Source organism: Aulonocara stuartgranti (assembly GCF_965226115.1).
Source record: "Aulonocara stuartgranti genome assembly, chromosome: 9".
Taxonomy (NCBI): Eukaryota; Metazoa; Chordata; class Actinopteri; order Cichliformes; family Cichlidae; genus Aulonocara; species Aulonocara stuartgranti.
The window spans coordinates 13,409,397-13,435,516 of record NC_138960.1 but is presented as its reverse complement, the minus strand read 5'-3'; the positions used below and the strand labels follow the sequence as shown (position 1 = coordinate 13,435,516).

The following is a 26,120-nucleotide window of genomic DNA, read 5'->3' as shown; positions in this document are numbered from 1 at the left end:
CAACAAATGTATAATTTTCTCTTGTAACAACAGCATGCCACAATTTTAGTTTGCTGCATGTATACTTTAAGTTCAGCTCTTTATTTCATTTGAAAAGGACTTTCAACGTAGCAGGTTCTTTATGTTTTTGTTTTGTTTTGTTTTTGTTTTTTACAGTGTTCTAAATGTTTAAAGTGTTTTTTGCTAAAATACATTTTCACAAGCAAGACATTAGCCTATTTTGTATACATAGTATAAAACTAAAAAATAATATATACAGTGTTATCTTCATTTTATATGTCAAAAACTTGCAGCTCCAGGTGTTTTCTCTGTTGTAGAAACCAGGTCCATATGGCTCTTTGGGTGTTAAAGGTTGCTGCCCCCTTGTACTAGCTGGTAGCTAACAAATATGTCTTCTACTGTGAAACGAAAAAATAATAATAAGCAATAGTTTTACGCAATGTTAGCGATACTTTAGATTGAGACCATCAGGTGGGCACATGGCTGCTTTATTTTTCTTGTTGTTTTTATCTAGATTTGTATTTTCATGTTTTATGCAGTTAAAACATAATTTATAATTCTAAAAGTATGAAACTGATGTCCAGTGTTTACAGCCAGCAACAATTTTCAGTCCTTAATCTAAATTTCAAATTCAAATTTTATTTGTCACGTACACAGTCATACACAGTACGATATGTAGTGAAATGCTTGGACAACTGCTCGTGACCTAAAGAAAACAAAAAAGGAAAAGGCTATGAATAAGATAGGAAATAAATATGAAAAATTAAAAAGGGTAAATTTAACTAGGAAGGAATAAAATATAAATTAAGGTTAAAAATGAAATAACTGTACAACACAAATTAGAATGAAGGGTAAATTTAACTGGGAAAGAATAAGATAAAATATATAAATTAAAGTTGAAAATAAAATAACTGTACAACAAAATACACAATATAGAACTATATAACTATATAAGAATGTATGATCTTCTACTGAGACGAGGGTTAGTTTAATTTAAGTGCAGCAGACATCATATCAAATCTGAAAGGGTGCGCTACACACTTTCATAATCACTGCCCCAGAGCATCGAGAACAACGACGAAGAGACAGCAAAAAGGATACGTGAGTAAATCTTGTATGAACTACACCAAAAAATGAACTTGTTTGAAAACAGTATGATTATGAAGATACAACCAGATGTCTATAATCAGTCTAATGTAACTGCTGTTTAGTCAAAAATGATTTAATAGTGTGTCAGAGTGAAGCATCGTTCAACAACATGTATGACAGAATATTTTATTAATTTCTAAGGAAATTATGTAAGATGAGGCAAATTCAGATTGATGTGGTGTTTATTTTGGACTGTAGAAGATTTCTCTTTGTTTGAACAACTGTATTCATTATAATTTATTTTTTAATATTATTGACAGTGCTAAACTTCAGCTAATAGGAAATGGAAGCTCTAAAACCATCCAAGCACGCCCCGGTAAACGCACTGCTTTGGTCCGGTGTGTAGTTCTGTGACTGCAGTGAAGACGTCGATCCCTCTGAACTCTGCTGAGTTTTGGCTCTCTGCTCAGTAAAGCACAAACTTTCATGAGTGAAAAACCTGCTGATGACGACCTCAAATCAGTGACTTGGAGCCATCAAAAACTGAAACGTGCACGTACCCAGGGCCGTGCAGAGATGTTTAAAGGGGCGGTGCTCAAAGTTAAAAAGGGGCATATAGAACCAGGCTGAATAACAACAACATACATTCATCTTTTTTTCGCCTGTCCGGTTTGGCTCTTTTGCCATCAGAATTATTGTCTAAAGGCAAAGAAAGACATACATTCATCAAGAATCTAATATGCAATCGCATCATACTATATCATTGTCGTCAGGTAGCAACAGTGCAGCGCAAACCTAACCTATGTTTTACCTGATGGGGTGCAATGTTGCTGCTGCTCCTGCTGTTCCTGCTGCTGATAGTGCTGGAGGGCAGAGCTGTGTTGATCTGAGACAGCACTTGGAATCATAAGGCAACAAAACTGAGAAATAAACAAGGCTCTACTTGTGACTCACTCTTTGCCTCTCTTCCTCCTTCCATCTCATCAACACTCTCCATTTGCTGTCCATCGGAGAATAAGGCACAATTTGCTATTGCATTAATCTTTTATATAATTATCCACACTTAACAACTCTTGCACTTAATTCATAATAAAGTTATAACAAAACAACGCTATAGAACCAAAACTTTCCAAATATGTTTATTATTATTTTATACTTGAATACCTCTGAAACAACTGGTACACGTATGTTACCTGTGCTCCTTGTAATCCAGCTGCTGAGGGATCCACTGCCTTTAGTAGCCTCACACAGCTCCTACTGTTTCCTCCTCATGTCCTTACCTTAATCAACTGAGGTGAATGTTAGCAAATTTACCTGCAGCAAATATTATATCAGACTCCCTTTGCAGACGATTATTTTTTGCAGCTTTTGTAACCACATGAGCTGCTGGAAGAACCTGTGTGTTTTTTGTCTTTTTTGATTGATTTTGGTTCTTGACTTTCTTGACTTTGTGTTTTGTTTTGTTTTTAAGTTGACACTGTTCATTATTTTAGACATTTTAACATCAAAATAAGTGCTCATTCTTGTGCTTGTGTTTATGTGGCATTTAGACTCTTACTGTATTCTTCATACAGTTGGGCAATATAATCAATCAAAAATGACAGTCGGATGAAAACCGTGTTTTCACTTGTCCCATAAGAATCTTGTTTGGTTAATCCACAAATCTGTGTTTGTACGAGCGAGGGCTCAAAGCAAAGAGAAGATCATGTGTTTTTGCTTTTTTTGTTGTTCTTTAACATCTTTTAAAGAGGAAAATGATTACCTAGGCTGGAAGGATATTAATGTAATTAAGTATTTTCAAGGGTGACAATAATCTTTGAGTTTGTCTTTACCTGCAAAAACTGCAAAAATAAAAAAGAACAAAGCATCAGTGACCGAGGATGGTACTTTAGGAAACTGCACAAGCAAAAAACATTAAAAAAGCAAGAACAGAAACTTGAAACATCTGGACAGGAGATTGTTTTATTGAGTGTGATCTTATTTTATTTTTAAATCAAGTTATTTTAAGAAATATAATTTTAAAATGAAATGATGTTTATACAAAATCTTGAAGATGTTTTCAGTCATCTGTGAGTCATCAAATTTCCTCTGATGTTTCAAAAAAAGAAAACCATAAAAATATTAAATGCATTATCCTTCTTGTTAACCTACGATTTATATTTTCATTAGTTTTGGTTCATTTTTTTAATTAAAATGTATCATGTCTAACAATAAATCGTTGTTTTTTCTCCAGCAGGGGATGCTGAAGTGAATTTTTTTTCACAAAACGACAAAGTTATCTCCTACGTTACTCTGTGAAGATGCCTGGAAATAATGGTCGAAATGATATAATGTGAAAAACATATACTTGAAGAAAATCTTACAGTACAGTATGACAACTTAAAAATGGCCCAAATATTATCTATCAAAGGAAATTCTCTTCCTCCTGTGTCACACCTGTCCAAATGACCTTGCTCAGTTTCTCAGTGTCTGCTTTAAAGCACTGCAGTCAGATTTAGACAAACGTAATCTAAAGCAGAATTGTATCCTAGACATTATACTGAGTCAGTAACATGCTCCACATTAAAATGAAAAAGGCATTTCTATAGCTTACCTCTTCAGCACCAGAGCAAAAGAACCCAGGCTAAGTCCAAGGCCAGACCAAGGCTACCATCCACAATTATCCAGTCAGAGAAAATATTCAGAGTAAACCACAACAGAAACATTTTTCTGCACTATGTAGTCCTGCCACACACACCACACAGTGTCAGTGAAATATTATAGAAGTATTTTGGGTTCTTTTTATTCTTTGTCATTCACAAATTTTCTGGTTGGACAGTTGAACTCTGTGTTAAGAAGTTGATTACATGAATACTGTGAGCAGTTTCTGATTAACTTGTTCCTCAGTGTGTCACAAAAAAAGTATTTCAGACATTCAGATGAAGGGTGTGATTATCATCACAGTGAATATGCTAAGCTGCTGTAAGCAGCAAACCAGCTGGGTCAGATGTCATGTGACGTCATGTAGATGTATTTACTCACAAACACTCAGATCGTGTACCATGAAACAGCAGGACAATGGCTGGGATCAAGTGTGTCGTGTTTTTGGTGGTCCTGACTTTTCAGTGGACTTTTGTAAAAGCAGGTGAGTAAAAGCTTCACTGCATTTATTACTTGAATCTATTGTGAATACAAATCACAGTTATGATGTTTACAAACCAAATATAGGAGGTACTGAAGAGAGAGACTGAGTCAAACTTAAAGCTCAGGTATAAATCTCAGAAATTACAGGTACAGCAAGAAACCTCTTTTTTAATGTGATTATTATTCAGTGAAGTAGGAATATGGTTCACACAATGTTTGACTGCACAATAGTGAGTTTAATTTAATTAAACATACACAAAGATGAGTTTATAATCAAAGGAAAACTGAAGTATTTACAACTTTCTGTACGGTAACAGGAGTCAAACTGTGACTGCAAGATATCCCAATGAATTGTGTTTACATGGTTATTGTGAAGTAAATCTGTTCTTAAACTTTAGAGACCTTTAAAGGATTGTAAGACAACCTGTTAGGATGGATTCCTGCATGAATATTTCTTGTTGACGAGTCAGCAAACAGCTGTCACTCTGAGGTTTGAAATCTCTGACAACATACTTCAGTGTACTACTGTGTTGTCTCTCCTTACCTCAAATAAGTCTTTTCTTTTTTCATTTTCATGTTTCTGTACATAACTTTATTTAAACATTTTTATGTCTCGTGTTATGTTATTTTGTCTCAATCTGGAAGTCTTTAAAACATGCATATTACTAGTCTATGTATCAGTTTGTTATTGATAGTATAGTATAATAGCGCTACAAATAAATTACTTTTTCTCATTTCCTGTTTTACTCTTTCTGCAGCATCCTCTGGTATATGGATATGGTGTTTACATCTTAGGGAAGCTCTTTCTTTTTTTTTTTTAATCTTTCTTTGATGATAAACTGAGGGGCAGCCCAAAACATTAGTATGACATGAATAACATGAAGCTAGAAAATAATCAAAATGGCCAGAATGTTCATTCTCCCTGATGCTGCCATCACTCAGTATCTCTAAATCTATCACTACGACCGTCTTACTCGGTTTGCCCACTACTACTATGTCTGGTTGGTTAGCCGCCACCCTTTTATCCATCTGTATCTGGAAGTCCCTCTGATCTTAGCTCGGTCTTTCTTAACCACCCTAGGGTCGGTGTAACATTTGTACCTCCAGGGCATACGTGGCACAGATGTTCCTGGACACTCTGCTGGCCACTTGGTCATAGCAGTCCACGTATGCCTGCTTGCTAGCATTTTGCACCCTGCTGTAGGCGCTGGGTTGGAGACGGAATGAAACTGAACACATTCAGCGTGTGGGAGTGGAGGCAACAATGTCAAAAACGATTTATCATGAAATGTGAATAAGGTTTATACATTGTTTGGATGCACAGAAGCAAAATTGTTCTTAGTGGCACTTTTTAAAAAAATAAAAATAAAACAAATTTAAATATATCCACCTTTTACTCTAACTTTATCTGTAAAGTTTAAGAAAATCACATGTCAGGATAAACGTCAAAATAACTGCTTCATTTGGTTGGATAAATTATAGCAAATCAAAGTGTATGTAACTACAAGGTATAACAATTATCTCGTTATACATGATTTTATTTCTCATAACGTTAAAGATTTGAAAACATGCAGATGTGACAAATTTATGTTTGAGGTGTGTGGTCATCAGTAATTATTATTGTGTATATTTTTAGATTCTCATTTATCAGATGTAGTTTTGTTAAATTCTGCTCTCATGGTAGCAGTGTCCTATTTTCATAACCTTGTACTTCAGGTCTTCAGGTGTTTAAGCCTGAATGGAGTCTGTTAGAGTTCTTTTGTAATAACTGAAAAATTCATCCACACAGTCGTCTTTGATATGAATGATATATGACTTTATAGGAAGGCCCTGTTTTGAAAACATTTTTCCTTCATTAGTGAAAAATTATTATTTAAACAATTTTTCATTTGTACTCTAGATAATTATATTATAATATATTATAATTAATAATTTACATTAACATGAATTTATATGTCAGCAAATGTATTTCTGTAATTCTGAGATTCAGGTCAAAGTTCAGGAAACTTCTTTTAAATCTAATGAGCAAGTTTAGAAAGAGGTTCCTGATAGTTTAACAGTTTGTGGTGCAGACCGAGACTACATTCCAGTCGAGCAGCTGTGTTTTATTATTTCTCGTTTTCTTCTCTTGATACAGTACAATACCAAAAAAATAAACAAACACAAAGTAATAATAATAAGGGAACCGTGACTGACACAGAAAGAATGTGACAGAGGATCAGACAGACAGGGTAAAAAGTAAAATATATAAACTGGAACCTAAAACTCTACAAACACATAACAGCCTCAGTAGAATAATAAAAAAATAAAATTCATCCAAATTGAACTAAAAGAATCAAAACTTCTAACTCTATAATGAAGGAAAACCCAAACAGAAACAACTCAAGTACACAAACACAAAACCTCTGATTCATGACTTTGATCATGTGTCTCTACCTGTTGTTGCAGATACTGAGGTGTCCTGCATTTTCATGGAGAGATGCATGTTGCCATGCAGCTATGGTGGCAGAGATGTAGTCATCCACTGGCATCAGGTATCAGCAGGAGACATTACTGTCCACTCGTTCTACCACAACAAAGATCAGCTGGAACATCAGAACCAGCGCTTCAGAGGCAGGACATCACTGTTCAACGACCAGATCTCCACAGGAAACGCCTCACTGCAGCTGACAAAGGTGGAGGTTCGAGATGAAGGCAAATACAAGTGCTACACCAGCACCATCGATGGAAACAAGGAGTCATTTATCAACCTAAAGATAGATGGTAAGAGACAAAAACTATACATTTATTCAAGAAATTCAGTGTTGAACTGACAGCGGAAACCAACAATCCTTTATTAACCTAAAGATACATTGTAAATTGTAAATACATACACAGTGCAATTATTCAAGAAATTTGTGTTCTCTGTAGTGCGGTTTTGTTTTTTGGTATTTGTTTATTAGAAAATGTCTATATTTTGTGTCTATTGCTACTTTGTGCCAGAATATTTACACTTTTATTCACAGAATTTTTCAACTGAAACTATGAATAACATGCTGTGTGTACTTGTACAGTTGTTAGTTTGAATTGTGATTAGAATATGAGGATGTGGTTTTTATTTATTCAAGGCTGAGTGGTCAAGAATTGCTCCATTTGTAGATGAAATACATGCAGGAAAACAGCAAATCGCCACTAAACAGTCGCAATGTTAAATATTCAGACTGAATATTTAACATTCAGTTTCGTGTTGTCCCTGTCTTGTCATGCGTACAATATAAAGCGCCTTGAGGCGACTGTTGTTGTGATTTGGCGCTATATAAGTAAAATTGAATTGAATTGAAAAGCTAGTAAATTCTTGAGTTTGAGTTTATATTCATATTTACATTCGAGCATCATAAAAATTAATATTTATTAGAGCTTTTCTTTTTTTTATCCTGGTAGCTTCAAAAATGTGTGGGAAAAGCAACCATGATAGTAAATCTCTCTGTTGTGGAACATGGATTAATATAATGAAAAAAGCTTCCACACTGCATGAAAAGATCTGCTGCTCACAAAAAGCTGATTCAAAACACCTCATAGAACTTCCACAGATACAAAACATGAAATCCTTGTTCTTGTTAAACTTGGTCCATATGTGAACATAAAACATGTGTTTTTTTTCTGCTTTTGCAGCTCCGATCCAAAAAGTCAGCATTCAGCAGGTAGGAAACATCATCACCTGCAGCTCAGAGGGCATCTACCCTAAACCTGAACTCACCTGGTCCACCAGTCCTTCATCCAACATAACTTCCAAGAACATCACAGTCCAGCCGACTGAGCGGCTTCTCTACAACATCAGCAGCTCTTTGATCCCTTCGAGCAGTGATAGGGATCTGAAGTACAGCTGCACCATCAGCACTCGCAGAAACAGGAAGGAACTAACAGTTACAAACAAATGTAAGGAGTGATGAAGGTAACTAAGTGGAAATTTACGTGTTAATTCAGTACATAGAATTTCCATTTTACATCAGCAATAGTTATTGCTGAGACTGATCAGTGAGACTGATCGGGACTACAGCTGCACCATCAGCACTCGCAGAAACGGAGAGAAGGCAACTTTATTTAAACCAAGTAAGGATGTAAAGTCGTTAATACTTACAATACACATTTACAACAGTATTTTATGACATCTTCAGCTACTATTTTTTATATAACTTAAAAAGTATGATCTAATAAAATATGAAGCATGTTGGATTCAACTAAAAATATTCAAATTATATTACACTATTTAATAATTAATCAGTTTTAGTTTTATTAGTTCCTAAAAAGTCCAATTTGGAGTCATTTTCCAAACCGAGGGGTGAAGCTGCAACAATGTGGTCAAGTAAATGTTATCTATAGATCCCAGGACCATGTACTGGTCTCAACATGTTTAAAATATGCTTAGTCCATTCATATACATCTACATGTACATATTTTTTTGCTGAGGTGTTTTTGTAGGAACTTTAGTCAGTATTTATTGCTCCCACTGAGGCATTATGGTGGTGGGGTGGGTAGTACTCATTATAAATACAGAAAATGGTGAAATCGGGAAAAAATATGTGAGACTAAAATGTACTCGAGTTAGCACAAAAAAATAGAAAAAATATTGAAATATTGAAAAAAAAATTCATTACAATTTTGCTGTGTGGCTACTGTGTAAAAAAATAAAGGGGGCGGAGGATGTTGCACATTAATAATACTTATAATCCAGATGACAAAGTTATCCAAAGTGTTTACTTATAATCAGTGTTTCTGTTTCATTTTTTCAGCTTCTGTTTGGTCAAACACTGAAACAACAATCCTCTGCCCTCCCTCTGACACTCCCTTCTCATACCTCATTTGGAGATTCAACCACAGTCAGTCCATTGTGACCAGGAGTGGGGCTGACATCTCCTACACAGTCTATGCAGGGTGGGAGCAGCACGTGAAGCATGTCTCAGAGTCGGGCAGCCTCACATTACGGGACCTTACTGCAGATCATGAGGGGATATACACCTGTGAACTCAGTGATGCTGAGGAGACGAAAGTGTCTGAGAATGAAATAAGGATGATGCCAACAGACGGAGGTGAGGTACCATAAGTTTGATTTTCAAAAACTGTCTGCAAGTTAATTTAGTCAATTTAATGTAAAGCTGCATAAAACTGAAGAGTTTTTTTTTTAAATATCAAAAAGCAACAAAGAAGAATGATGGGACTCAGAATTCAACCCATCTAGGAGCCATCGCTGCAGCGAGTCTTTGCTTTACAGCATTATTATGCCTGATACTGTACAGCTACTGTACAGCTCCTGTACAAGTACAAAAAAAAAAGGTAAAATTCAATTCTGGTTGAACTTTTTATTTTTAATTTTTAATGTTTGCACTGATGGATTCAGGCAGTTTATAGACCAAACCCTGAGTACAGAAAAGGCATTTCAATGAACTACTGCAAAGTATGAATGACAGCATATGAACTAATACATTAGATCAAACTATTGTTTCCATAATATTACAACATTTTGTTTTTGGGTTTGTTTTTGGGTTTTTTACAAAAAGCCTAATTAACTGCTGTCCCATCTAACAGATGAAGTGTCAGGCTGAAGCTCCAGAAGGTCAAAGGTATGAAATTTTCAGTGACAGTAGAACAGGAAATCAAAATCAAGTCATTTCTGATTGATGTTATAGCTTAGTTTGGTCTGCAGATTGTTTTCAATAATAAACATGTTTTTGACACACATTTTAAGGTCAACATCTGACACCAACCAACTAGCTTCCAGCTAACGACATTTGTCAAGTAACATTTCCAATTAAGACAAATGGAAGCAAAAAGCTTCCCCAACCTCTGTTCTGGATCTCAGTGAATAAATGGTTCTCAGCAGCTTTTAATAAAACCCAGTTTGGTTTCCAGCAACTAACAACAGACTGGTTCCAGTTTCTTTGTGACTTCAGGAAAGCAAAAACAGACCAGATGGAAATTAAAATAATTTTGGCTCCCATACAACAACAAAAAAACAATTTTTTTTACTAACAGACTCCGGCTCATGACGTACAACATTTTTTTCTCTGTTCTCCTCCTGCCCTGATGCAGACAAAAACAACTTACTGTCAATTTTAAAATGTAACCTAAATATTCAGTGTCCATCCTTGCTGTTTCCTGGACTGAGAAGCTTGAATAATAAAGAAAAGGAAAAATGAGGCAGCACTATTTTTCAAAGAGTAAATGAAAAACTCGAGTTTAGTAGCAAACTTGTAGTTATTCATTATTATTTTATTTTTTGTAACTGTGGTGTAAGGAAAGAGAAATCACAGTTGAAATGTATTTCATATATTTGTGTAGAAATCATGTGGTGTTCAGGGTCATGCTGTACAAAGGACAATAAAATGCAAAGCTTCACAATATCGTCTGTTCACCAGAACCACGGTTAGAGTGAAACTGAAATTATTTTAGATGATGAGGGAGACACTTAAGAAGGGAATAAGCATTTTAAAATTTGAATAATATTTTTGTAAAACATTGAATAAAGTTTGTGTTTATTACATTTTTTGAACTTTTTACTTTGTCATGTGCTTGAATCCTCAGTGATACCAGTGGCACGAGTGATTAATAACAGCACTGCAAATAATGTGTATGAATGAGGTTTGTTTGGTTAAAATTTTTTTAAAAAATCGAACTGGGGTTCAATACAGTACAATAGTATTTTATTGTTATTAAAGAACTGAAAAAGGAAAACGTCGTGTAATTTGGTTTCTGTATACGTTATATATGTTCTGGTCTCTGTTACACACCAGTGAGACGCTGACTTTTTGTTGTTGTTGTTGTTGTTCTGTCCACACAGACTTCTTACCAACTACCAGTAAGCTTTGAAGCCGTTCTTTCAAAAAAAAAAATTGTGCCAAATATTTGGCCACAAGCACACTATGTTGAATATGGGACAAGCTTTTTTCTGCCAACAGACTAAGAAGTGATCTATGGTGAGGCAGCCTACTTCGTATTAATTACACCATCCGGATGATCCCACCGTACAGGTATTGGCTTCACCTCATAGGACAATCTTGATGGAGGAGGAGTGAACTGAGCTAAACGACTATAATAATTCTTATATTGCGGGCGATCGTGGCTCAAGAGTCGGCAGGTTGTCTTGTGATCGGAAGGTTGCCGGTTTGAGCCCCGGCTCGGACAGACTCTGATGTTGTGTCCTTGGGCAAGACACTTCACCTGTAAAACCTTAAATCTGTACCAAATTCAATGTGCACGTTCGTATGCTGTTTTTATTTCCTTTGGGACTTAAAGAAGAGACAGAGACAGAGACGATGGAAATGATATCACTGTTCCACTAGTATTGCAAGTTTGGTCCCACAATACACCTTATAGTCAGTGAAAAATGAAATTGCCAAATTACTTTAATCCAGGATTGAACGAATTAATATGACAGGATGGATTAGGCCCCTGAAACGGACAAATGATCACAAAGTGACAAGTTTATGTTTCCTCACTGAGAACTTTTACTCAAATTAAATATCTCAGGTAAATGCGCCATTTAACCACATGAAATTGGTTTACGTTTGATTTACACAAACGCACACTCTGCAAAGGTTTCCAACACACATACACATTTTTTTTGTTACTCGGAATAGTATTTTTTTTCTTCCTATAACTCATCTTCAACACCGTAAGGGCATACAGTAACTGAAGAGGAAAATGGTGTTTAAATTAACAAAAAAAAAACAGAGCTCCAGTAGCGCCAGGAACAATAAACAAAACTACACAGCCAAACAGTTTACTACATTACTTCTATATGAAGTAATTCAGCCAGTGAAGAGAGGAAAACCCTCCCGTAAGATGTTGGTTAATCTGACCATTTTGCTGTGTATATTTCCAGTTTTTATTATTACTATTTCTATTCTTTTTCTATTTTTATTGTTTCTTTTTCTTTATGTTTCTTGGCTTTTAAGCTCCACCTACTCGCTGTGCACGAGCGCACAGTGAAGGTAGAGGAGGGGCTGGTGACATTAAGATATTTGATTGGGCAATACAGTGTGAGTAATGAAAATGAAATGCTGTCAGTGTTTGTACTGCCGGCAGTGTTCCCGATGACCAGCGCTTTTATTCAAATACTAGTACTGTGTTACTAACACGTGTAAGTGTTTTTTTTTCCTCTACAGTTTGTGTATAGTTATGGAAATAGACTCTTGCTGCCAGCCCATCCCCTTCACACAATAAACTAAGTTAAAATTACTTAGTAAAAAAAATTATGTAGATGTTGTAATAATAGCATTAAAGTTGTCATAGCTCTAAATAGCATGAGGGTGAAGCCTATATTTGAACACAAGACTTTTAGTTAGTGTAACACTTGGTCTTTAGAGACAAATGTCTGCCTTTACTTATTGCTTCTCTCTGTCCTGCATGTCCTTTTCTTTGCCTCTAGAATTTAGAGATAATTTGGATGGTGGTTATTCCAAGATAAATCTTCTCCTGGAATAATTTTGCTACAATGGTTTTTTTAAATTTCATTATTTGATTTCATGTCTTATTTATATTGTTATTGTTTTTAATCCACAAAGCTGGTGTCACGTGATGCTGGAAGTGCTCGCCTCTTTGTTTTTCTTCCTCTTTCATTGTGTGCTTAGTGAAATGTAACGGTAACATGAGCACGGTCTCCTCTACTGTGTTTTGGTGGATTATAATCTCTGTGTGGATGTTGATTACTTCCAGAGGAGGTAAGGGAATAAGAACATTTAGGAGAAACTTTCATTTAAACAGTAAAACGGTGTGCAGAAAGATAGTCTTTTATTAATTTAATGCATGACCACAAGCCCAGGGCTGGACTGGCCATTGGACATACCAGGCATATGCCCAGTGGGCTGCTCTCTTTAATTTTTATGGGCCGATGGGGTTTTATTTTATTTTATTTTATTTTATTTTTTTTAACGGTATAAATGAATGGTGTCGGATTGGCCAGTTGGTCATGATCGACTCTGGGTTGGACCAGCCGAGGAGGTCGAACTTTAAAGTTGAGATGAAAAAGTACACGATTTGTCCAGTACTACTTCAGCTAGAAAGTTGCTAATTCAATCATGAAACTGATCAATGATCAGCTGATTGGCTTTTGCGCCAGAAAGAGGAAACCAGCGGATGTTGCGTTAAACAACAGCAGCACAAAGAAATACTTTTCTTTCCTATTCTCACTTAAAAATGTCTAGTTTATAATTAACATTATCTGATGGAAAATGTATAGAAATCCATTATTTTATTCAGTAAATATTAAGTCTAGTATATACCTGAGTAAGTTATTGTATTCTTTCCTTTGGGAAGGGACCATCTGTACAGTCTGGAATTCTGCTCAAGAAAGATGTTGAATCTTTTTAATTACTAGAGAAAAATAATAGATTTATAGGTTATACATCCATTAAATTAAAATTGGTTTTGTCAATTAAGCATCTAAATGACTGATTGTTTTGGCAGTCTGGGAATCAACACATTCAGGAGATGTGAAATGAACCCTTAGATGTGTGGCCACTAAAACTAATAAAGAGGCTTTGAAAAAGGTTGTATTGAACTGGATCCTTTACTGTTATTATTCCCTGTACTTCTATTAAGTCAGCAAGTATTTCTTTTCTTACGACTGTGTATTTCACTGAAATCAAAAGTAAAAAAAAAAATCTGTCCTACCTTTCCACCTGTTGTCACTTTAATTTGCACCAAAGCAGGCAAAAGGGATTCACGACAGTTTTTGCTTAATAACTGAACAGATATAACTCAAATATGAAAGCAGTAATATTATTTCTTCTTTTTATATGTAGCTCTGATTACGTCTCACTAATGTAATCTTTACCTGATGTTTCAGATACTGAGGTTTCCTGTGTTTTAATGCAGAAATGCATGCTGCCATGCAGTTCCCAGGATGTCACTCAAATTATCATTCACTGGTTTAAGATGTCAGGAGACATTCATGTCCACTCCTTCTATAACAACAAAGACCAGCATGGATATCAGGACCAGAGATTCAGAGACAGGACCTCTCTGTTCAAGGACCAGATCTCCAAAGGAAATGTCTCACTGCAACTGGCAGGGGTCAAGGTTCAGGATGAGGGCAGATACAAGTGCCACATCAGCACCCTTCAGGGAAACAGAGACTCATTTATCAACCTAAATGTTAACGGTATGAAAAACACAGAATATGCAGAGAATACAGACATGTTAGAAGGAAAGAATAAACAGCCACGAATTTCGTAGTCTTAAAGTTTTAGAGGATGGAGTTTTGTGCTATTAGCTAACCCGATTAGCTAACTGTGAATGCAACACAGACACACAGATTTGCTGATAATAATGTTAACATTTTATTTAAAACCTTGATTTTAATGTAAATATATGCTTAAATGTTTGAAACTGGTTCCTTGTATGTCTGTTGTATTATTATAAATATTTTTTTGCAGCTCCAGTCCAAAAAGTCAACATTCAGCAAACAGGAAACCAGATGACCTGCAGCTCAGAGGGACTCTACCCTAAACCTAATCTCACCTGGACCACCAGCCCTCCATCCAACATGTCCCTCCAGTATAAAACCACAGCCCAGGAGACTCAACAGCTTCTTTACAACATCAATAGTTCTCTGATGGTGTCAGAGAGAGTTAAAGATCTGGACTACAGCTGCACTATCAGCACACACAGAAACAGGAAGCGAGCCACTTTGAGTCGAGCATGTGAGTATTCCATGTAAGAAGGAAACTTAAAAAATGGAGAAGCATCGCTTCCTAAGAGAAACAACAAAACAGAATTTTCTTTTGAGAGGTCAGAGGGGTTGGTTTCATTTTAAGTTACTTGCTTATAAATGAGAACATTAATTTTTCATGCTCCCTGATCCAGAGGAAAAATGAATTGGTAGTAGTTTTGAACAATTTTGTGCTCAAGGCACAACAACGGGTAAAAATTTCAACACATACATATACAAATAACTGCTTCAAAACATCGTGTCATGTGAAAGGTCTGAGTAATGTTTCTTTTTACACAAGTGACACCACTTCTGCTTTCATATACTTTTCTCTTGAGCCCTGTTAGTGACCAAACGCACTGTTTGGCAGCTACTACATGAGAATATAATGCTCCAGAATGGAGTGATGCTGACATTCAGCACATTGTTGGTTATAATGTGAAGAAGCAGTGAAGTGAGAAATGGTTGTTTTATTAGAAAATTACAGCGGTTTGAGTCCTTAACTATAAATTTAAATACATTAACCCTTTCAGGTTATTGGTGATGATGACCCCAGCACCAAATCTAACCGTAAGAAATTAGAATGTGTATTTGTGGTGCTTATTACATTTATTAAATAATATGATCATTCTGTCAGACACACATTGTCTTGGGTTTGTTGTGTGGCATGCAGAGTTTGGACCCAAAGGCAGGACTTCAACACAAAGAGATAGCTAAAGGAGGCAGCTTTTATTTGCTGAAGCAAAATTCAAACATGAAAAACAAGAAAACCAAACCTAACACTTCAAACTGGGAAATGACAAATAATACATTAAGAAACAAGAAATCTGGGAACTAGAAGCAGGGAGAAAACCGAGCTTGTGGGGGGGGGGAAAGCAGACATCAGCATGGACAACACAACAACAAGCAGAGGAAGACAGAGGACTTAAATACACAGAGGATAATGAGCGGATGGGAAACAGGTGGGAACACAGCTGGAAGTAATCAGTAACAAGGAGACAAGAGGGAAGCAAAACTGAATACACTGAACCGAGGACAAGAGACTGTCAAAATAAAACAAGAAACACACTGAGATGCATACTAAGTGACAACAACTTGACACTGAAACAGACATGAGGACACAGAGAGGGGGAGAGACATGACCAGCTGGGGAAAATGCAGTACTAGAAATACAAATGACTAAACTAAGAGCAAGGAAACTGAACCATGAAAAGCACTAAATCAAAGCATATTAATGAAACCAGAAAACATATAAACACTGTGTCACACATCCAGGACCATGACACACATGAAAAATTATTTACATGTTTATCCAAACATGTTTTTCTTAGGTAGGATTAGGATTCAGACATCTCCACCAGGCTCAGTATTCATCTGTGGTTCAAAGCAAAGTCATTCACAGAATTTCTTAAGATATTTTATTTCAGTGGGTTTTACTTCTTAAAAATGTGTTTTTGCTTCTGTGTTATTTCAGCCTCAGTTATCAGTAGCTACACTGAAACAACGCTCCCCTGCTCGTCTTCAAACACTTCTCTGAGAAAACTCCTTTGGAGATTCAACCACGGTCAGATCATCCTGACAAAGACTGGGCCTGATGCTAAATACACAGTGTCAGAGAGGTGGAAGCAGCATGTGAGAGGTGTGTCAGAGTCAGGCAGCCTCACACTGCAGAACTTATCTGCAGATCAGGAGGGAACATACACATGTGAACTCAGTGATGCTTCGGAGACAATAACGACTAATATCTTTGTGAAGCTAAATCAAGGTAAGATTAATTAGGAATTTGTAACTTATATGAGAAAAAGCTGTTATCACCTGTTATTACATGTGTAACTTGCAAAAACAAATAAATCATCCAGAGAAAAATAATTAGTCTCTCACCTTTAAGGGAACTCAACCAATATTGAAAGTGCCATAGGATGGGTGTTTGCAGTGGTTCTGGTTGGAGCAGCAGTCGCTGGTTTGGTATTGTTCTGTAAAAAGAAAAGAGGTAAAAGGACATTACTGTACTTGTTTGTGGCGTGCATGTGCAGTTGCTTGTTCCCCTTTGACCTAGCACTTTCTCTTGTTCATGTGACCACATGGCCTTCTTTCTTTAATGTGATGATTTAATTAAGTTTATTTTTTGGTATTTATGAGTATGTCTATGATTCTATGAAGAAAAAATAAGCATAAACCCTCATTATTTACAGATAAGAAACTATGTTCATCAGAGTGTCCCAAGCTTTCCATCTCTTCCGGAAGAAGGGCCAATTTTTACGCTCCTGAGTTCGCCAACTTCTAAAGAGTTGGTTTCTAGTTTTGTGAACGCTTTTTCAGAGCATTTGAGTTTGGTTTGCAAATTGGAGATGATGTGTGGGATCAATTCTTATTCTATAAATGAAACACATCAGTTAATTCAATTTAAAGTGCTTCATAGACTTCATTACTGAAAAACTAAATTCCTTCTTCAAGTCCAGTATGTGATCGGTGTAAACTTGGCTGCAGTGGAATCTTTTGTCTTATTTGTGTGTTTTGCCCTCACTGTTGTGCTGTCTGTTTTGTTTTGTTTTTGTTGTTTCTTATATCAAAAATCATGATAAATGTCACGTAATTGTGGATAAAAGCCTTTAACAAGTATGAAGTGCTTGTAATTATATTTCAGTACATCACAGAAACAACAAAGAAAGATCTAAAAGCAGCTTAGCAGCAAAAAAGCAAACTTTATGAAAACTAATATTTGTGTCATTCTCAAAACCTTTGGCCACGACTGTACTGGTCCTTATCGGTGGAAATTATGGGTGCTCCACGCCAACTGTGCAGGAATAAAATATAAAGAGTAAGACAACAGGGATAAATAAAAAAACAGGAGAAATATATACAATGAAGTGCAATTTAAACAAACATCTATCAGTTCCTGATGACTGAAACTGATCAGTACATTGCAGGAAGATGGAACGAAAAGGCAGAAAAAACACAAACAACAAAGGTGCACCGTAATTCGGTTGTGCCGCTGCTCATGTTCATATATTTTTACAGTAGAGGCTACTGTAATGGCGCTGTAGTGGACTGCTTATGTCTCATTTGTTAAAACAGCTCATTCTCTTATGAAAAAATGCCACAAGATTACGGACACTGGTATTTGAAAATGCATGGTGGTAAATAAAAAGTTATTTTGTCACAGTTTGATTCACCAACATCTAGAGCAGACGTAGTTCCGTTTTCAAATTCACGTTAGGGCTGATGTGTTATATCTCACAACAGGAAATTTCACAAATGTGAACTCAGGAAGTTTCTGTCTTGACCATGATAAGCAAGCTTGCTTCACTGTAGTCACGCTCCTAACAGTTGCCCAAGTTCCTGAGCGCATAATCACCAAGTCATCTTACAGAAGGTTAAAAAATGTTCCACCTTAATGCTGTAACAATAGCTGTGAGACATCTTTTAACACTTCTGCTGTCAAATTGTTCCCTGGTCTGAAAATGAATGCAATCTAAATGCAGAAGGGTTTAGTATTATATGAACATTCACTGAATTCAAATTAGGAAAAAGATTTGAATGTCATTTTGTCAAAAGACTGAAACGGTGGTGCTGCTTTGTACTGTCCCATTGAGAAATAAAACATGCATAAAGTGTATGAAGGCTGCCAAATTCCAAAGTGTCTGATTGTCAAATGTAGCTAAGCTATCAATTAGAAAATCCTTTGGCACCTTGTTGTTGAGTTATCATGTTCACATAGTTGGATGTCCACACATCCTGACACCTGAAAAAGACTTTCAGGCTGTCTTGAAGTGACTCTGTGATTCAGGAAGGGAAAGCAGGTTCTCCACCTGCAGTGTGTATAGTGCAGGAGGAGCGCTGGTGACGTCAACTGGGGATATTGTCCTCAGCCATAAAAGGATGCAGTGCCTACTCTTGGTCAGGGATGAGTTGCTGCACAAGTGGAGGAGTTTAAGTATCTCAGGGTGTTTTTCAGGAGTGAGTGGAGCGGGTGATCGACAGATGGATTGGTGCTGTGGCTGCAGTGATGTGGATGTAGGGAGAGCTCAGTGGAAGAGCGAAGCTCTTGATTTTACAGGTCAATCTGCGTCTCTAACCTCACCTATGGTCACAAGCTTTAGATAGTGACCAGAAGAATCATGGACACAAGCAGCAGAAATCAGCTTCCTCCAAAGGGTGGCCTGCCTCTCACTTAGAGATAGGATGTGGAGTTTCACTAGGGCATTGTTCAGGGCATGTCCCACCGGGAGGAGGCCTTGTGACAGACCGAGGGAGCCCTGGAGAGAGATCTCTCAGCCGAGATATAATCCTGATTGTTGGATCCACAAAAAATAATTTTTGTTTCTTTATTTTAATTAACAAGAAATACAAAATAAATAAATAAATAAATTGACAAAATAAAATAATAGTGTTGGGTCTGCGCTTAACAGGCCCGCTAGTTTAGAGACTTATCACGCATGAAGAAAGCAAGACGAATAGCTTAACCGGTTTTTACTTGCTAGCAAGGGGAACCCGCTCGGTAGCACCTCTGCCCTCGGTGTCAGACCACTCCAAAGAACCAGCACCCCCTGCAGCCTTAAAAGCCAGTCATAAAACTGAGGCACTGAGTGTGTGTGGATGTGGGTGTTTTTGTGTGAGTTCCTGGGTCATCTCCCCTCACCCTGTATATGGCTCAACCCTTTTTTAACAGTCTCACCATACACAAGCACAGGCGAGGACATAAAGGACAGGAAGTAAAACATCCTCACTAAATAAGGACAGATAATCTTCACATACTTTTTGTTTTTGAAGGCCTGCCAAATGCTATGCTATCATTTTTCTGTAAAGCAAATTGGGTATGCATAAAGTTACCTTATCTTACCTAGGATGTCTGCAGTTAAACACTATAATGTTAAGTACACATGCCCGTGTATTTAACATTCAAGCACACAAAACAAACACGTATATTACTACTGACATGCCTGCACTGCTGAATTGTGCATTGTGTTTATTCTTTCATGGACGATGTCTTATGAATGCAAAAATGTTTCTCAGGTCAACAAGAAAACCACAGAAGGTCAAAGTCCGTTAATAATGTGTAAGTATCCTAAACATTACTACAGAGGAGCCTACTTCTGTTTGCTCTGATCGTTTTCTAAAGTTGATATGTTATATTTTTAAAAATGAAATGAGTGAAATTAAATTTTCTGCTTATTTGCGTCAAAGATTAAAATGAACTGCAGATGTGCTGGAAGTAGAATTCATCAACATCCATCATATGAAAGCATAAAACGTGATATGAATATGTGAGAAAATCAAACAGCTGGTTTGTCTGACTGACCTTTATATCAATTTTTTTTTCTTCCTGTCGTTTAACAGAGATGCTGAATTGCAAGAACTCAGTGAAGACGGTTCTACTCTTAGAAAAAAAAACCCAAACAGAACCTGACCAACCAACAACTGTTTAGGACAGTTGGGACCACATTAAAGTGAAAAAACAGAAGGATACTATTAATTTAAAAGAGCTAAATGTTGAAAGTAAAACTAAAATATTTTTCTTAAATAATGTCCAAATGTTGGAAATGTATTTGAAATACCTCAGTGAAAAGAAATTGAAATAATTGTCTAGATAATCATAAAAAGTGTACAGTTAGCCGGAAGGGAGGGGGGGGGGGGGGAACCAGCTACAATCTGGGTTTGGAGTTTTGTTGCTGTTCCTTTTTTTCTTTGTCTTTATATATATATATATATATATATATATATATATATATATATATATATATATATATATTAGGGGTGCAACGATACACAAAATTCACGGTTCGGTTCGGTTCGATACTTTGGTGTCACGGTTCGATATTTTTTCGATACAAAAAAATGTTCATGCATTTTTAATTTGTCATTTATTAAAATTATAAATATATATTTTAACTCAAAAGTACAGTTTTTAAATTTAACCCTAACCCTTGTGCGTGTTTTTTATTTTGACAGCGAATGCGCACCTGCGGACCACTTATGTGCAGCCCTGGTTATTTAGCTCATCATATTGCAGCCACAGAAATTCTTTTGTCCATGAAACCATAAAGCTGCACTTTCTTTTTGCCTTATAGTCTGATTTGTCATAACTTCTCCGTTTTGTGGTAAGCTTTTCTTTGGCTGTCACTTCTTCACCCTGACCTGTCTTATTTGGCTCAGCAGAACTGAAATGCTTTTACACGCTCACTCACATAAGCTCAGCGATTCTCTGCGCGATCAACCTCTCACATGTGTAAGCTGCGGGAGATTTCACTTGTCATGTTTGCATAGTAAGCTAACGATTAATAAGACGATGTCAGAGGAATTGGTGCACAAATTATCATCACTCACAGATCAGTGCTGTCGCTCTCTATACACAGTTCGCACGATTGCAAAGTGAAAGCAAAAAAACAAGCGCAAATTCAAACGCGATTTCAATATGTCACATATTGACAGTGGCTCACCGATGCCAATGACATAATTACCCAGCTACATTTCTGAAAAAATGCAAAAGCATTGACATATATTTTTCCTACAATAGCCCGACGGGCAGGGAAGAGAAAGATTTTGGTAGCCCGACTGAAAAAAATCGCTAGCTCCAGGACGTCGGGCTAGCGATATTGTGAGCCCTGTATCTGATTGAGGAATCACTCATCTTTGGAAAAGAGAGTTTATTACAGAGAAATGGCTCTTTCCAAAATAAAAGCTATACTATCCGCTTCTTCTGGGCTATATTCTCAGCAGCATAAGGAGAATCATGTGCTAACAGCTGTCTAAATGACTCGGCTAAAGTTAGTAGCATGCTTGCTTTTTTTTGTCTGCTTCCACTTGTCTTTGCACTAGGATGATGTCGGCGTAAATGTGCAGTCATATTCGTTGTGTTCCCACTAGTGCTTTCAGGTTAATCTCGTTGAAATGACCTTAACGCCACAACACGGCAAATCTCCGTTAACGAGCTACCGCCGATCACTCCGTGCATGGGGCTACACGGCCAACACGTTAACGAGCTAACTGCGCTAACACACTAGTTCACACCAATGTAATTGAGCATTGCATGGCACATCCAACATACTGTTTTACTTTAGTCCATGACTCGCTTACCTTCAGGGTCATACGTCACATGAAAACCAAAATAATTCCAAACGCCAGATCTGAATGAGGTTCAATTTGCCTGTTGCAAGGAGAGCTTAACTTCTGTCTCGCTAGCTTGCCCTGCGCTCTTCCTTCTGACTATGCTGTCTGTGTTGAGCGCTCAGTGGATCTGCGCTCGACAGTGCAGCCTAGGCGGAGTAGTCGAACACAGATTCACTGAGCGCTCAACACAGACAGCATCGTCAGAAGGAAAATTGATAAAATAAATTACAAATGTTGTATTGTTCGATACATATGCGTACCGAACCGAAAGCACTGTATCAAACGGTTCAATATCGATACGAATATCGTTGCACCCCTAATATATATATATATATATATATATATATACATATACACACAATGCAGAGTTTGTGTGCTTTTACTGAGAGACACTTATTGTTGGATTTGCAGCTGGTTAGATCCTCATCTGGTGGTCTCAATGGGGACTTTGTGGATCCATGCAGGCCACAGAGGAGGAGAAGGAAAGAGCAGGTGTCCAGGTGAAGCTCAGACTGTTTCAGAAGTGTGGGGTAGCTAGTGAGCAACGCTGAGCTTTTCTGATTGCCTATGTGGAAAATGTCTCAGTGCCTAGATCTTTTCCAAGGAGGGGGATTCTTCTTTCCCTGCCTTCCTTGAATGTGCAGGGCCTGGGTCTCTGAGACCCTGTCACCTCAGGAGTGCTCATCCATACTCTGCAGTTCTTTCTGACATCTGTCTTTAGAAAAAATACAGCAAATATTCAAACCCAAAGTAAAAACGAGGAGATGTGAGTCACAGATGTGAGAGCTGCCTGCTTCTGTACTCCTGTTCCACCTGCTGTTTTTTTTTTTAAATGAAGCCTCTAAGAAAATGTCTTTCAGTCTGTCAGTTCCTGTGTGCTCACTATAATCAATGCTTCATTTGTCAAGTCCCTTTTATTTTAAATATGCTGCCATGTAAAATAACGTCAATGCTTGACCCTTCTCGTCATAGCAGTGTAGATCTCGAAAAATACCATTTGTTGCTAGAATTTTAGAAAGGGTTGTGGCTAAGCATCTTAAAAAATACTTAATTGTCCTTCTTAGTTCTCCACCTCCTTTTTTTGTTTCTCCATCTGTGTTGATGAAACAGCGATACATAGCTGACACCTGTCAGGACAGACCTGTTTGTCTAGATACAGCTGAGATTAACTGCGGCACCAGGAAACGTCTTTTCTCAAATCTCTTTTCTTTTTTGGTGTTTTGGTCCCATGAATTGGAGGAAACATGATGGGCGTCAACTTTGTTATGGTTTTTGTGACTGTGGTGTTTTTGTGGATGATGACTGTTTCCAAAGGAGGTAAATACGATGTTAACACTCCAACTGTTGTTGCCATGATGCTATGACAAATTTTAATACTAACAACTGAAATGTAACTGATTAATTATAATGTTTTTTAGTTAAAAACAATCAACAGAACAAACAGCTGTCATATTCTGGTATGTTTCAGGTAACTAAAAAAGTGCTATTGCTGTTATCTTACAAAAATGAAGCCACTGTAGGACTTAGATTGTGTCTAGTATATGTGTGCGTGTGTGTGTGTGTGTGCGTGTGTGTGGGTGTGTGTGTGTGTGTGAAGAAAAATGTTGTTTGGTTCTCGCCCAGTGATTCAGATGCCACTCATTTTTCCTGATCTAGCATCGTGAGGTTGATTGACATGTTTACTTTGTGCTGCATTGTGTTGAGCCGAGTTGTAACCAGGTGCTAACAATGGTTTGCAGCTGTTAAGCCTTCCGTGATGACAAACACTTTTGGTTTGCTGATGTCTTTGTTTTGTTGCCTCAGGAGCTAATGTGGGTTGCAGAGCTGCTTTTCCTAAACTGAGCTTTTATGTTTTTAATTATCTGATGTTTCAGATACTGAAGTATCCTGTGTATTTATGGAAAAATGCATCTTACCGTGCACTTTCCAAAGTGACACTGACATAGTCATCCACTGGCTGCAGGAAACTGCAGGAAACATTCATGTCCACTCATTCTACCACAACCAAGACCAGCCCGCACTTCAGGACAAGCATTTCAGAGGCAGGACTTCACTATTCAACAACCAAATCTCCAGAGGAAATGCTTCACTCCTGCTGATGTGGGCAGATGTTCAGGATGAAGGCAGATACAAATGCTATACCAGCACCATCACAGGAAACAAGGAATCGTTTATAAACCTTGAAGTAAATGGTATGGAGTAAAATATGAATATAATAGCACATGAAATAAAAATACAGAAGAATATAAGACAAAATCGTGAGCATTCAGGTTATACTTTTTTAATTGATGAGTTTCTCTTCATATTTAGTGAAAATTCGTTGAACTTACACTTAAAGCCTGCAGCTCTGAGTCAATATTGTAACTGTAAGTTGCAATTCATTATGTCTATATATAGCAGGCAAGAAATAAAGCTGATTGTAACATGAGAAATTTGAATACACTTTTGCAGCTCCAGTACAAGAAGTCAATCTTCAGCAAGTAGGAAACACGATGAACTGCAGCTCAGAGGGAATCTTCCCTGAACCCCAGTTAATCTGGTCCACCAGCCCTCCATCCAATGTGTCGCTCCAGTATGAAACCACAGTCCAGCAGACAGAACAGCAGCTTTACAACATCAGCAGTTCTCTGATACTTTCAGACAGTGATAAAGATTCTGTTTTTAGCTGTAACATCAGCACTCGTAGAAACTGGAGGAACGCAACTTTAAGTGAACAAGGTGAGTCTGGAAACCAGCAAATCAAATAGGTGTGCAGAGTGCTAGTTATTTACTTTACTTTACAATTACTCATTCATCAACACGCAAAAATGTGTCAGTTATTTATAAAATGTTTATCATAAATATACATCCGACAGTTTAAATGAAAAATAATCTTTCAATTTAGGGAATGTTGTCCCTGTTAGAGGCTTCAGAGGAGGAGTCTTTGCAGCTTTTTTGGTCGTGGCAGCAGCTGGTCTGGCACTGTACTGCAAATGGAAAAGAAGTTAAAGTTATGTTCTTCTTTCACTTTTTAATTGTATGTTGCTTGTATTGATATTTTATTCAGATAAACAAGGAAAAATATGGGAAGATCAAAGAGCTATTAAAGCAAAATGGAATTAAGTTTTGTTCATGAAAATGTTTAAACCCAATTAAATGGATAGTACTTTTGTCAGCCAGTTTTCTATTAACCTAACTCCTGTCTCAATTTTTTTTAATGATTCAATTCAGATTATGAATGCATGAAATGAAACATAAATTATGTGTATATCTGTTTTTTGAGGGTTTTTTTCTTTTCTCTGTTTAACAGAGAGATGGGAATAAATCCTCCAAACAGACGAACTCTAAACACCCACCAGCTTTAGTCAAATGAAGACTTCAAACCGTGGTTATAGCGGGCTTGAATTAATTCATGCAACAAAGACTAAAATAGAAACAACAACAGCAAAATAGAAAATAAAAGCTGATCTGTTAACAGTATTCATTTGGTAGTCATGTGCAATATTTTTACAGTAATCTATATTTTATGTTCTTTGAGGTATGACACAGAACAGATCACGATCAGATTTTACTGAAATTTTTTAAAGATTGAAAATGAAGTGTACATCATGTTTTGTAAAATTATGTAACCTTTTTTTTCTAGCCATGTGTTGTTGCTGTTTTATTTTTCGAGTTTTCTTTTTCTTACCTACTTTAATCCTGTTTCATTAGGTGTATTTTATCTTCAGTCCAGCAGGTGGCAGTGTGGTCAGATGTTTTACAGTGGAAGCAACTTTTTCTTTCATGAATCGTTGAGTTTTTCTGTGGTTTAAATATCCCATTTATTTATTTATGTATTTATTTGCATGTGCATGTAAGCATGTATGGATTTATTTATTGATTTTTTGAATATTTTGTGAAAGCAAAAATATTTTTACTCTGTAGGAGAAGCAAACCTAACTTGGACACAAAACACAATAAAATCCAAATTATGTTTTTTTTTTTTTAATTCAGCACACAAAGTAAAAATAAATGTAAAATTTAAATTCCCTTGGTACGTAAATATAACGAGAAATAATGATGCATAAGTCTGTTCTTATATACTCAGGTGATTGTGTTTTAATAGCCTCTCATTCATAATAAATGAAAACAGTAA

General features: G+C 36.7%; 3 protein-coding genes across 6 annotated transcripts in view; 2 read left to right on the top strand and 1 right to left on the bottom strand.

Moving 5' to 3' along the window:
- Nucleotides 1-646: 646 nt before the first annotated feature.
- Nucleotides 647-26,120, bottom strand: part of LOC309714707 (uncharacterized protein) — a 138,142-nt gene continuing 112,668 nt past the window's right edge. The window contains exon 3 of the transcript XR_014278991.1: nucleotides 647-706. The gene's annotated coding sequence lies outside the window, so the exon portion shown is untranslated. The remainder of the gene's footprint in view (nucleotides 707-26,120) is intronic.
- Nucleotides 4,117-10,729, top strand: LOC309714721 (uncharacterized protein). The gene is made up of 6 exons (XM_082547378.1): nucleotides 4,117-4,213; nucleotides 6,661-6,975; nucleotides 7,864-8,127; nucleotides 8,982-9,278; nucleotides 9,386-9,522; nucleotides 9,775-10,729. The coding sequence occupies exons 1-6, from the start codon at nucleotides 4,147-4,149 to the stop codon at nucleotides 9,865-9,867; spliced, it is 1,173 nt and encodes a 390-aa protein (XP_082403504.1). The 5' UTR covers nucleotides 4,117-4,146; the 3' UTR covers nucleotides 9,868-10,729.
- On the top strand, nucleotides 12,717-25,698 carry LOC309714701 (CD276 antigen-like). 4 transcript variants are annotated; one of them, XM_082547335.1, is made up of 9 exons: nucleotides 12,719-12,908; nucleotides 14,036-14,350; nucleotides 14,625-14,891; nucleotides 16,374-16,664; nucleotides 16,788-16,889; nucleotides 23,881-24,198; nucleotides 24,458-24,724; nucleotides 24,891-24,995; nucleotides 25,296-25,698. In XM_082547335.1, the coding sequence occupies exons 1-8, from the start codon at nucleotides 12,836-12,838 to the stop codon at nucleotides 24,992-24,994; spliced, it is 1,737 nt and encodes a 578-aa protein (XP_082403461.1). In that variant the 5' UTR covers nucleotides 12,719-12,835; the 3' UTR covers nucleotide 24,995; nucleotides 25,296-25,698. The 4 variants fall into 4 exon arrangements, with proteins under 4 accessions (XP_082403462.1, XP_082403461.1, XP_082403463.1 ...); XM_082547336.1 differs by having other exon boundaries at nucleotides 12,717-12,908; nucleotides 14,065-14,350; nucleotides 24,891-25,698; XM_082547337.1 differs by lacking the exons at nucleotides 24,891-24,995; nucleotides 25,296-25,698 and adding an exon at nucleotides 24,317-24,372 and having other exon boundaries at nucleotides 24,458-24,569.

Coding starts and splice junctions, on each gene's coding strand:
- LOC309714701 (XM_082547335.1), top strand. CDS start 12,836: ATGAGCACGGTCTCCTCTACTGTGTTTTGGTGGATTATAATCTCTGTG. Junction 14,892..16,373: donor AGCCACTTTGAGTCGAGCAT/GTGAGTATTCCA, acceptor GTGTTATTTCAG/CCTCAGTTATCAGTAGCTAC. Junction 16,665..16,787: donor CTTTGTGAAGCTAAATCAAG/GTAAGATTAATT, acceptor CTCACCTTTAAG/GGAACTCAACCAATATTGAA.
- LOC309714721 (XM_082547378.1), top strand. CDS start 4,147: ATGGCTGGGATCAAGTGTGTCGTGTTTTTGGTGGTCCTGACTTTTCAG. Junction 6,976..7,863: donor TATCAACCTAAAGATAGATG/GTAAGAGACAAA, acceptor CTGCTTTTGCAG/CTCCGATCCAAAAAGTCAGC. Junction 8,128..8,981: donor ACTAACAGTTACAAACAAAT/GTAAGGAGTGAT, acceptor TCATTTTTTCAG/CTTCTGTTTGGTCAAACACT.